Source organism: Zonotrichia albicollis, chromosome 8, assembly GCF_047830755.1.
Source record: "Zonotrichia albicollis isolate bZonAlb1 chromosome 8, bZonAlb1.hap1, whole genome shotgun sequence".
NCBI classification, from domain to species: domain Eukaryota; kingdom Metazoa; phylum Chordata; class Aves; order Passeriformes; family Passerellidae; genus Zonotrichia; species Zonotrichia albicollis.
Genome location: NC_133826.1, coordinates 8,854,402 through 8,866,952, shown reverse-complemented (window position 1 = coordinate 8,866,952; position 12,551 = coordinate 8,854,402). Strand labels below are relative to the sequence as shown.

The 12,551-nt window shown below is 52.7% G+C and overlaps 1 protein-coding gene across 1 annotated transcript; it reads right to left on the bottom strand.

Annotated features, from left to right (window-relative positions):
- Positions 1-2,511: 2,511 nt before the first annotated feature.
- On the bottom strand, positions 2,512-9,799 carry PDZK1IP1 (PDZK1 interacting protein 1). Its single transcript, XM_005482233.4, has 4 exons — positions 9,429-9,799; positions 5,618-5,726; positions 3,604-3,702; positions 2,512-3,063 (listed from the first exon to the last, which is right to left on the bottom strand). Exons 1-4 carry the CDS (start codon positions 9,493-9,495, stop codon positions 2,991-2,993), a joined length of 348 nt encoding a protein of 115 aa, XP_005482290.2. The 5' UTR covers positions 9,496-9,799; the 3' UTR covers positions 2,512-2,990.
- Between the last annotated feature and the right edge of the window lie 2,752 nt (positions 9,800-12,551).

Below are 12,551 nucleotides of genomic sequence, written 5' to 3'. Positions count from 1 at the left end.
CTTTCAACAAGATATCTTGTTATCTGGGGCTCCAAGAGATGGGTCACAAAGAAAAGTCATTATACACCTCGTAACAAAGTGGGGATGCTAAAAATCCCCCACCATGAATATCTTCTGCCCCAAAGGAGACTATCCTGTCTGCAGCAGAACACAAACCTGGACATCTTCCTGAAGCCCAAGGCTTCAGAGATAATGGCATTATGGAATGGGGGGGTAGGATGGAGCACTCGTGGTATCCTTACCCTTCACTGGTGGGCGTGGGGAGGCTTGTGAAGGACACCTTCATCCCCCTGTGGTGTTGGGGAGGATTTGGCCCTCGGGCAAGTTGGCTTAGGGCCCTTCAGAGAGCTCTGTGAGGCTGTGGGAGGTGCCCCTCACCTGGGGATCTCAGGTAGAGCCTGGACTCTGGAGGACATTCCCCAGCTCATGGAGGCTGTGTGGAAGGCACGAGCACTGGAACACCAGAAGTTGTCTTCCCAATCACGCTCATCCTGCCAGGGAGGGATGAGACAGCATTGTGCCTTAAAGAGCATCCCGACCCTATCAGCAAGAGATGAGATATCCTAATTATGGCAGTACAGACGAGGATCTGGGCTGTATCAGCCAGCACAGAAAGGTAAACAAGAAATATAACAATGGACCCTTAACACTCATTAGCTGTGTCAGATAATACCTCACTTTTCTCCCTTTGGGGCTTAAAATCTAATTAAGATTTTCCAACAATAAATTTCATTTATGCTCGCTCCCTTTTGTTCTTTTTAGGATCACACCGAGAAGTGTCTGCGAGCAACTGCTCAGCTCGAGGGAAGGCAGCTTCAGTCAGCCTCAGCTTCTGCTTCACACAGATAGGGGAAACTGAGGCAGGACAGCACCCTGGGCCGTGCAGAGGTGAGATCCTGCTAGGACATAGCACTGGCCCCTGCACAGGGTGCTTTCCCTGGGGAAGTGAACTCCAAAGGAGCACAGGCTATGATAAGACCAAGCAGGGAAGCTCCTGGGCAAGCCCAGCAGTGAAGCCTTGTCCTTGCTCAGACTCACAGCCACGCCAGGGGTCCGTGGGGAAAGGGACACTGAGACTGAGACCCCCTGAGCACACCTGCACTCCAACCCCGCATCCAGGCATTGCAGGGTGAGCAGCTCGGGCATCTGTCACACATTCACTGTGTACACAGGGCAGGGAATGAACTCCTGTTGTTACTCATTATAAGGATGACATTGTTAACTTCTTTTGCAACTGACAGGTAAAAAATTAATGGGTTCCCTTCCTCTTGCCACACCCCCAGCCCAAGTGCTGACAGGGCAGGAAGAGGCAATGACTAACCCTTAAACCCTGCTGAGAGCAGCAGTATCGCTGAACCTTGGGGAGCTTGGTTTGCTCCAAACCCACGTGATGTTTGGCACCTGTGAGTGGAAAGTCAGGGAGCAGCATCCATCAGGGGCACAGCTGGGGTGCTCCAGGACCCAGCCTGGGGCTGGTCCAGCCTCCAGCTACCCTAGGGAGGGTGGTAGATGGCAACAGCTCTGATGTGATGCTGGGGATGCAGCCATCTACCTTCACATCTGAGGGCTTGACCCCTCTAACCCTTCTGCCTGTTTTCTTCTACTCCCATCCAATTTCTCAACGGGAGCTGTGATTTCTCAATGCCAAGGCTTTGAGGGCATTTTCAAAATACTCACCTCAGGCTCTAGGGAAAATACCTTTTGAGGTGGGGCTGTTACTGGAAGACACCTGCCTGAATTTTTGTGTCTCCACTTGCTAGGGACATCAGCAGCTTCAGCTGTGGGGAGTGCACAGCAGAGCCCTAGAAACACCTTGCTCCCAGGGGCTGCCAAAAATGCCCTCTTATAAACCTCCCACCCCAGTGCTGCTCCAGCTGGGCTGCCCTTGGTTGCAGAGTCTTTCTTCACTGGTCAGGAAGAGGATCCTTCATGCCACTGGAGTAACTCATGCTCCAGCAATGACCAAAGCATCAGAGGCCTCTCATTTCAATCTTCAAATGCCACAGCTTACAAACACTTGTTGCTGCCATGGTGGCCCTGGCACTGCCCCCACCACAGCAAAAGGCAGGCCCTGGTTAATGAGCAGCCTGGCAGGAGCAGGTTGCACCATGGCCAGCTGCCCCAGGACAGCCAGCACTGGCCAGAGTGGCCCCCAGCCACTTCCTGGCAGCATTGATCAATGGACAGCCTCCAGCCTGGAAGTGGCTCCCACTTGGCTGTAGGGCTGCACATTGGGGTCAGTGGGATTCAGGGAATGCTGCCTTTCACCCATTAAGCCGCACTGAGAAGTGCTGGATTGTTTCTGTGGCTCGGTAACCCCACCTGGCAAACGGAGGGGAATGATGCTCTCACTGCCCTGTAAATCCCTTTGAGGGTCTGGGGCAGTCCAAATGCTGAGTATTCCCTGATGTCCTTCATTCTCCCAGCTTCCTGAAGGCTGGGAGAGCTGTGGGATGCCAGAAAGTCCTTTGGCTGATTAGCAGAACGACCCTCTTTGCTGTCATAGGCAACAATTCTCTTTATTGCTCACCAGGAAGATATGTACAGAGGGGGAGGTTTGTTCTGACATTAAAATGCATGGTGTAGGTCATAAAAAGGAGGGTGAACTGGGGCGAAAAGAGCAGGTTTTCCTTCAGCAGCTCCCTGGAGGGCAGCTGGGAGTGTGGGGATGTCCCAGGCACCCAGCAGGATCCCCTCTGTGTCTTGAACAGGTCAACACCCTCCTGGGACTTGGGACAACCAGGCAGGGTGACCACCAGGCAGGAGAGTTGGCACCTCCAGACCCCTCCTGGGGACTGATACCCATGTGGACGCCAGCCCCAGAGGGACAAGAGCATGTCCCACAGGTGGAAAAGGAGAAGATCAGGAGGTGGTGATGCTGTGGAGAGGCCAGGGCCCCTCAGTCACAGGGTGCCATGTCGAAATGCCCATCACAGCAGTGGGAGCGGATCGAGGGCAGAGGATGGTGGTGGGTGGGTGGGTGGGTGCTGCTACATGGCTGTGGTGATCACCCTCTCCTCAGGCTCCACGGTGTTCTCGTAGGCATGCTGGTTCTCTTTGGACCTGCACCAAGAGGGACAAGGGCAATGCTGAGCTCAATCCCAACACCAGCATCCCCAAAGCCACCACTGGTGTCCTGATCTTGCTGGTGCCAGCTGTGCACAGAGGGAGGGGTGAGATGGGGACCACAGGAGGGGTCACCCTGAAAGGACCAGAGCCAAGTGTGGGGTGGGAACTGCTCTAATTGTTAGTGAGGGCTGTTTTGGCTGTCACCATCCTTGTGGTGACTGGTGGTCACTTTTGGTGGTTTCCTCTGTTGGAAAGCTGTGACCTAGCACAAGAAAAATGTGGTGTAGCAGGTTGTGAGTTGGTGGATGGATTGTGGGGCTCAGCTGCAGGGATAGGGAGAGATGAGGGAGAAGGGGATACTCCCTCACTGCCTTGGGCTTAGCCCCTGGGAAGGTTAAAAGCCCCAAAAATAGGTGCATGGGAAGTGTAGGACCCTGAGTGGGTGAGACCACAGCTCTGCATGTCTGAGCTGTCCCCAGAGGAACAGAGCAGAGCCTGAGAGACATGGGGAAGAAGTCTGAGCAGGTCCTTCACCTGAAGTCAGCTGCAGCTGATACGTATCTCCCCTCATGGCCGTTGGACGTGACAGCATCTGGCTTGTCCTCCACACTCACCACGTTCTCAGCACTTTCCCTGCAGGGAGGGAAGAGAGGAATTTGCAGGAGCAGCAAAGGAGCCATGCAGGGGAGCAGTCTCTTACTGCTGGTGACACCACAGAGACAATAAACGACCTGGATGTGATTCTGTCCTCACACACCCTGCTCTGCCTCCTTCCCAGCAGAAGGACAAGGAGGAACACCCTCCCTGCAGGTTGGCAGAGGCTGTGCCAAGTGCCAGCCCCTGTCTCCACAGCAGTGACTGCCAGCACTGTGCTGGCAGTCTGCAGGACTCATTGTCAATACGTGGGATTGTTTCCTCCTGCTGACTGGTTTTTCCAGTCTACTTCTGTGTAATCTGTTACAAAACAGTCCCTGTGGATCCTGATGGACACAGAGAGAGCAGTCAGGGCTCCGCTGGTGCCTCAGCGCTGGTGCAGGAGGGCTGTCCTTGTACACATCCATGTGAGCAAAGCAGAGCTACTCTCAACAGTGAGCCTGGATGGCTTGGAGAAGGATGCACTGGGCAGGATGGGGTGTTTGGAGCCAGACTCCAAAAGCTCTGGAGTGAGCTGTAGCCTGAGCAGCACTGGGGGATTTATCAGCAGAGGATGGGTGCAGTCCACCCTGCCTGCACTGCCCTGCCTCCTCCAGCCCTTGCCCAAGGGCAATTCAAGAGGCTTTTCCAAGAAACAGGCTGGCATAAAGGCCCTGCCTCCTCCAGCACTTGCCCAAGGGCAATTCAAGAGGCTTTTCCAAGGAACAGGCTGGCACAAGCAGGCAGTGGCCCGAGCTGATAGCTGCTGTCACAGCGACAGCACAGAGCTGGCAGGGCTCCAGGCTGCCGAGCCTTGCTGCAGCTCTTCTGAAGAAAGGCCAGATTAATTAAAACAAGGCACCTTGCCTCCTCAAGCCCTGCTCAGCATCCTCTGCCTCCAGGCTGGGAAAAGGCAGCCGGGCACGGGCAGCAGTGGGAAACACCATCCCTGCCTGCCACTTCATGGGCTGAGGGTTCCTTCAGTGTGAGGACAAAGGTTCCTCTCAGGAAACAAAGACCAAAGTGGCCATATGAATATATATATATACACACACGTTGTATCGTGCATTGGTCCAGAATGCATCCCAAAGGGATCTGCTTAAAACATCTCTGGGGCTAAAGCTAACCTGCTGATGCTCAGAGTGTAAGCCAGCTGCCCACCTCCCCAGCCTGGAGAGGCTGCAGGAACATACAGGAGAAAGGAGACTCCAGCCTAAAGCAAACCCACCAGTGCAGAGGGAGCAGGAAACAGGTGTGGGTGCTTTTGGTCTTCATCCCTGTTGCCTTTGGGCTCAGGTTCAGGATCAGGTTACTGCAACTTAGCCAGCTGGCCTTGCTCACTGAGCAGGAGCAGCAGCCTGTGACTCTGCTTGGCCACGGCAGGAGTCAACCCATACCACAGAGCCTTTTTCAGATGAATAAAGACACCACATTTGCCTGTGCCATGGGCTCCAGGTGGAGGGTACTGCCAGTGCCACTACCTCCCTTTCCTCCCAGCTCCTCTCAGTGTGTTCTCACAATTTGGCTCTGTCTGCTTTGCAAAAAAAGCTGGTTCAGGCTTATTATCCATGGATATAAGGCACATGGGAGCTGCAACCCCAAAAGCCACAGAAAATCAGGCTGGGCCTGGTCCCTGAACACGTTCCCATGTGATCCAGCCACGATGCCACAGCTTTGCCATTCCCAGCCCAGTGCTTTCTTTCCTCATGGCAGCATTTTTATGGTGTAAGCTCCCACCTGGCAATCAGTAACAGGGATCAGAGACCAGGACAGGGAGATGAGGACAGGGAGTCTTGGCTCTCCCAGCCCATCTCCAGCACAGCAAGCACGGTGTTCCCAGTGCTGGCACAGCACAGAGGCTGCTGAAAGGGACACATGCAGCTCAGCCCAGCTCAGAGCCACCTCCCACACTTACACTTTGTCCTTACACCAGAACCTGTTGACCATGAAAGCGATGGCCACCAGGACTAGGAACACAACCACTGCGATGACGCCCTGTGACCACGGCTGGAGGCTGCCCCGGGCTGCAGGGAGAGAAAAGGATATGGTTAGAAATTCATCCTCAGCCTCATCTGCCCAGCTCATCCCATCCAGCTTCAGCAAGCCACAGATGAGAGCTTGATCCTGGAAATCTGAGCAGAATGTTGGTGTGGGTTCAGGCAGGCTCACCTGGGTGATAGCAATGAAATAAAGTACAATTAACAGAGTTTTCACTAGTGTTTGCATGTGGGGTGTGGTGCCTGGCAGCCCTGGGGCCCCATATCCACTGACATCCACATACAAATACATAAACAAGCACCTTGGGGCTGGTGACCCTGTGAGGAGGGAGAAAGGCCTGGGGGATATGGAGGAAGGGAGAGAAGGAGAATGTTTGCCAAAGGAAGGCAGAGGGGTTTCAGCAAACTGCTTATTCTCTGTCCTCAGATGCCACAGACACCATTCCTGTGATATTTTCCAAATACTGACTGGTAAAATAAGGATTCCATAACAGGGAGAGTGTAAGATTTGGTTTCCACTCCCACAGCAAAATGTTGTCATTGTGGATTTTGGTAAAGTGCACCATCCAACGAGTGTCCAGAGCAGCAAATGATCTATGACTGAAATTGAAGGCTGAGGCATTCAGAGGAATAACCTCAGCACAAAGAACAGGTGGGGCTGGCGGGGACCCAAGAAACATTGAGGTGGAGAGTGGGAGCCTGGGAGCTGACTGGAATGGCCCCGTTTCCCCCAGGGATGGAACAGACTGACAGGTTCATTTTTCTCTATCCAGACCTAAGCAGGAATCCAGCCATGGGTGGGAAGGCTGTGAGACACATTCCTGGATGTGGGCAGCATGGAAGGGCAGGCAGTGAGAGGAGGAAACCTTGTCCCAGCCCTTGCTGGGATGGCTGCTCCTTGTCTCCCACTGGATTTTGGACAATGGAGCACTGAAAGTAGCCAAACCCATCCTTAAGTGCCATACATCAGCACTAAAGGACACCTTGTCCACACAGCCTTTTAGATTTAATTACCATTTACTCAGCCCCAGCTTTTCCTCACCTGCTGATCAAAAAGCAACCCCTGCACCTGCCCTGGTCCCTCTGCAGGGGGCAGCTGGGGCAGGTGCAGGGTGACACCTGCCAGCCCCAGCAGCAGCCTCAGGACACTCAGACCCAGCCAGGAACATTGCCAGGATGAGCTGCCCCAGGATGAGCAGTGGATATTTCAGTCTCCCTCAGGAACTCTACACTGAGCACTTCCTCTGTCTCACAGGAGAAAAGCCTCTGCTATAAACAGAAAATAATCTTTACTAGCAGTAGTAAGAGCAGGCTGCGTGCTCCACACATGCCAACTCCTACCCCACAGACAGATTCACACTGGCTCTGCTGCTAACAGCTCTCCTCTCCTCCCTCTGATTTTGGGGAGGGAGGCTGTCCTTTGGTAGCATCCCCAGCTCCTGGAGCCTTTACTGCAAGAGACTTTTAAATTAAAAACAATAAATAAAACAACAGCAAACCTCAATCCCCAAAACACAGCTCCTTTTTTTCTTCTTGGGAGTGCAATCAGCCTGGCCAGCTGAGTCACCAGCAGGGCCAGTCTGGAGAGCAGTGGCACTGCTGGGTAAGGGGCAGTGAGAACAGCCCTGAGTAGCATCTCATTCCCCTCTCCCCACAGAGACATTTGTTGTGTCTCTGCAAGGTCCCGGGGCAGAAACTCAAGCAGAAGGAGCTCAGACAGAAATTCCCTCTTGTATCAGCGTGTTTCCACTGAAACACCATTGGATCAGCAGGCAGCCAGGGGTGGTGACAGTGGGGAAGAGCAGGAGTCCCCTCCTGTCCTACCTGGTGGTCCAGGATGCTCCTGCACTGCTGCCCACCATGCCTGTGAGTGCAGCCCCAAACACACCTATTGCCTGCTGGCTTAATTTTGGCTCTCTCTGCATCCTCCCTCACTCTGCCCTTGGCTGCTTGCCACATTTATTTATTAGTTGTGGTTTATTTTTCCTGCCAGACCCAGGGTTTCCAGCCTAAGCCTGGTGGGGGTGGAGGGATGGTCAGGTCCAGCCCTTTGTGAGGTTCCTGCTGGGGTTAAGGGAGTTCAAGGGCAGCCAGGGAATGAAGTCAGCAATGACTTAAACTGCCAAATTTGCATCTCGTGATCTTCCAGGGAAGGAGAGAGGAAGAAAAGTGGTAGCAGACCTCCTTGGAGCAAGCATGCTCAGGAGGTACTGGATGGTTTTGCCAGTGAAATCTCACTCTTGTGGCTGCTTCCGCCAGATTCCAGAGCATCCAAAGCCAAAAGGGAAAACACCAAACCAAAATCAAGGGTTTCTGGCTTCCAGAAATCAGGTCCCTGCAGGGCCTGGCTGCAGGGGGAGATAAGGATGGTTGGGGAATGGCAAATGCCTCTGCATTGGGCTGAAATACCCTCTGGGAAACTTGCACGGGCATAAGAAAGGAGGAATGGGGATCAGGCAAGAGCAAGAGCTTGATAGGATCTATTCAGGGAGTAAAAGTTCGGGTCCCAGCCTTCCCTCGGGGGCACTGCCTGGCCGCAGTCCCACCAGCAGCACACCTTGCTGCCCTGCTGGGAGGGATGGCTGAAAGGATGAGTCTCACCTGTGGAAACAGGGCTGTGTTCCTGGAAAATGCCTCACCGGGGATGCCCCTCCTGGGCCAGCCTGTCCCTCGGGCTCTGCCACCTCCTCTCTGTGTATCCCCATGGTAATGATGGGGTTTTCCCCCACAAACACGATCTCCGAAGCCAAGCTAAGCAGTGTGGAATCTGCAGCCCTGGCAGATGTGTCTCCTCACATCTGCAGCTACAAACCAGACCAAGGGAAGTGCCTGTGCCAAAATAAACCTGTGCACTTGTTGCAATTCCATTTCCATACTCAACAGCTAATTTGAAGACACAGACCTGCTTTTTAATGCATCTTCTCTGAGTATTTGGAAAGCTTTGGCTGGCCTGTCTTTTCTGCTGTCTAAGGAAGCTGTGCCAGGATCTGAATCCTCATTAAAGGATTTTTTTCTTTTTCTTTACTCTTTCCAAGCAAAACTTTCAACCCTGCTGACAATGGACACTCCAGACTGTTCAATCGTCAGCAAGCTGGTAAACAAACACAGGAAGAGCGGTCAGGGCTGGGGCATCAGGAGGAGAAAAAGGGAGGGAATTTTCCGGGACTTTGGCAGCACCAGATGAGTTTTAATTACTCCTCATTATTTCTAGTACTAGAGGAGCCCTTCGTGATTTTCCTAAAAATAATACCCTATCACAGGAAGTTTCTCTGTTAAGTCTTTGGGAAGAGAAGAGGAGGTCAATTTGCTGAGGAAAATATTTGCTCCCTCTCCTCGCAATGATCAAAATTACAGATTAACAGGAGGATCAGAGAGCTCAGGGAGCAACCCAGAGCAACACTTGCTCAAGGATAAGAGTGAGAAAAAAAGAAAGAAAGAAAAAATCCTTAAGAAAACACATTGCTCATCCCAGTGCACAGTCCTGCCAGAGGTAAAGCAGAGCGGTTTATCTCTGTGCAAGCACCTCAGATAAACCTCAGGTGGCAGTTCTGCAAAACAGGCAGAAAGTCTCTATATCCCAGCTCCAGCAAAACCCCATGGACACCCACCCATCCAGGAGCAGGAGCAGGGATGAATTTTCCTTCCCCTAGCACTGTTGTCCCTTGTCCCCCACCAGCAGCTCCCACCTGCCGGGGGCTCGCTGCCTTTCCCGGGATGTCGGGCCCTTACCTTGCTGGCAGAAGGCGGCTGGCAGCTGCAGGAGCAGCCCCAGGAGCAGCAGGCAGCGGGCGGGCATGGTGGCAGCGGGGCCGGGCTGTGCAGGGAGAGACGGGCACGGAGCGGGGCACGGAGAGCTGAGCAGGGAGAGCAGGGCAGGGACAGCAGGGCACGGAGAGCAGGACAGGGAGAGCCGGGAAGGCAGAGGAGGGCAGGGAGAGCAAAGCAGGAGACCCAGGCACAGAGCAGGGCACGGAGAGCCGGGCACTAAGCCGGGCAAGGAGAGGCGGGCAGGCAGAGCTGGGAAGGGAGAGCCGGGCACGGAGACCCGGGCACAGAGCCCTGCCGCAGGAATGAGCTCCTGGTCAATTATCAAACGCCCCGAGGAGGAAGGCCGATGCTCTCACCTGGTTATTCAAATCCTGCTGCGGGAAGGAGGCGCCTCTTTGCCCTGTCCCGCCGCAGCCGCAGGGGAATTCGGGGCGCGGTGACTTGAACCTGACAGTCCCCTTAGGTGGGGCGTGGGAGGCAACTCAGGCACAAAACGTTTGCATCGGCTCAGGAGGGAAAAAACGAGACCAAGATGGGTAAAACTCTTTCCCAGTGAAGACGAGTGTTGTGTCTCCCAGTTCCCCTCCCCACAGGAGGAGAACAGGGCAGTGCCCCTGCAAAAACAGCCCAGAGCCCCAGCTCTGACATCCCTTCCCACCCTGTGGGACCCCCCACTCACTTCCCTGCTTTTTTTCTTTTCAACAAGGGTCACTAATAACCCAGAGAAAACACATTTGTGACTCTAAAACATCCATAGACCAGACTCCATGCTGGGTGCTGCCTCTTGCCTCCCACACCTTGTTTAATGGGGACACTATTAAACAGGGCAGCCTTCATTTTATTGAGTCATCAGGGCTGGCCCCAAAATTTCTTCAATACCAGAAGAGGTAGAAACAGCCAAAGAGCTGCAGCAGGCCTCAAGGCTTGTCCTTTACAAAAGCTGCACAAATGCTGCAGGGCAGAGAAAGTTGCAGGTCCCGAGTTAAGCAGTTTCCCAGTCCATGTCAGCTTTGGATGACTGGCAAACCCACCCCACTGGAAGAATAAAAAATATTTGACTTCACAGCTGAGAAACTTCAGTTGCTCCTGAAGGAAATTATAAAGTTGTCAGCCAAGGATTCCATTGTCACACTTCTTGTGAGGTGTCACAGCATCTTTGAAACCCCACAGCAGCATCTGAGCCCCAGGCCTCTGGGTCTGTGATTTCCACTCCAGGGACCCTGCCTGAGTGCTCCAAATAACACTTTATCCGCTGGGACCCATGTTCAGGAACATGCAGCATTCTCAGGAATGCACACTCATCAGAGGAAGACTGCCCTTCTTCACCTCAACACTTCATCCTGTATTTACAATAATACCATTTATCCTGAAGACAAAGCTGATCTGACTTTGAGCTCTACAAGACTGAAGGCCAGTTCCCAGCTCTTTCCCAAATTCCTTTCCATGGTCAGGCCCAGCTGCAGTGTGGGATAACCCCACTGCCAACCCCACTAATTTTTGCTTGCATAATCAGTGGGGCAGGGATTTTCCACTCCAGCAAGGAAGTGTCACAACAAGGCCCCATTATTAGGCCCTGTAAAACCATCTAATCATGTCACAGAGGAAAAGGAATGGCTTGTGAATGAGTCAAAATGAGAGTGAACTTTGGGTTCCCCAAGACCCGGGTAGGAAAGCGTGCAGAGCTTTCCATCTTTGCTGCCTGCCTCTTGCTTTTCTCTGCAAAAGCCCAGCAAAAGCAGCCTGGCTGTTTGGAGCAGAAGGCTTTATCAGCAGATCAGAAGTCCTGGAGGAGCTGGTCCTGCTGCTGCCCCCGGGAAATTCAAGGTCTGGGACATTCTGCTGCTGCTGTCCACTCCCTGCCACGCCTGGGGCTGGCTCCTCGGGTTCCTCCTCCATTCTCTGGGTTGTGTAATCACCCCAGGGCTCTGCAGAGCACAGCTCCAGGGACTTGGGGTGATTTCCCAAAGACAGGGAGGTCTCAAGGATCCATCCATGTGCTATGGTGACAGGAGATGACAGCCCAGGCCATGGGATGAAGGCAGGGTTCTGTGCCTTCCATACAATGGTATTGCTGTCAGCTCCATCCTGAGCCAACAATACTTTAACAATTGCATGTTCTCACATTTTTATGACATTTAAGACAAGTCAATGATTTTTGGCTCACTGATGAGGCCAGGGAATCACTCCGTGCTTATCTCAAAGCTCCCCTATGCTCCAAAGCACGTTTAGCCATTAGCAAGGAAGGTGCCTCTGTGACAAAGCTCCAGTGGCACCTCCTTGGTTGCGTGTCCCTGAGTCTGGCCTGGGGGGATGAGAAGATGCAGGTCACTGTAGCAGCCTCCTTGCAGGGGCAAAGTCTGACATTTCAACAAATTATTTGCCAGCCAGGTTTCCCTTTTGGCATCCTGGCCCTGGCTTGGGAACTGCAGTGACAAATAACTGTGTGTTTCTGCTGCTGGCTGATGGAAATCGTGCTGTCTCTCTCATTTAAGCCTCCAGCAAAACCCAGCCATGGTGAGGGAAAGCCCTACAGGTCCATTTGAGAGCTGAGGGAAACTGAGGCACGGAAGGACAAATCCTGCTGGCAGCATTTGGGCAAAGCCAAGTGGAGCCAGAGCCAGCCCAATGCTCTTTCAAGGGCCACGTGAGCAGTGGTCTGTACAACAGATTTTACACAAAGCAGGGATTGGAATTTCAGGCTTTACACACATATACTCCAAAAATTCATGATTATTTCCCCTAAAAAATACATAACTTTTAGGGAAAATTAATATTTGCTCAAAGCAACATTCCTGGATGATATATCTCAAAGCACAGATGCGTCTTCGAAAAACATTGTGGGACTCTGTGTTTTAATGGAAATAATTTTCTTTCTTCTTCACCTCCTTCACTTCCTTCCTTCCTCCCTCCTTCCTTCCCTCTTTCATCCTCTCCATTTCCTCCCTGTCTCCCAGACAAAGCCATAAAAATAAAAAATACTATAGGACAGCAAACCTGAACATTCCCTAAAGAAGATTGTGGTTTTTCATAGAAAAGTAATTATAAATTTATTACATTTCAATAGCTGCTATGAAACATAAAAAA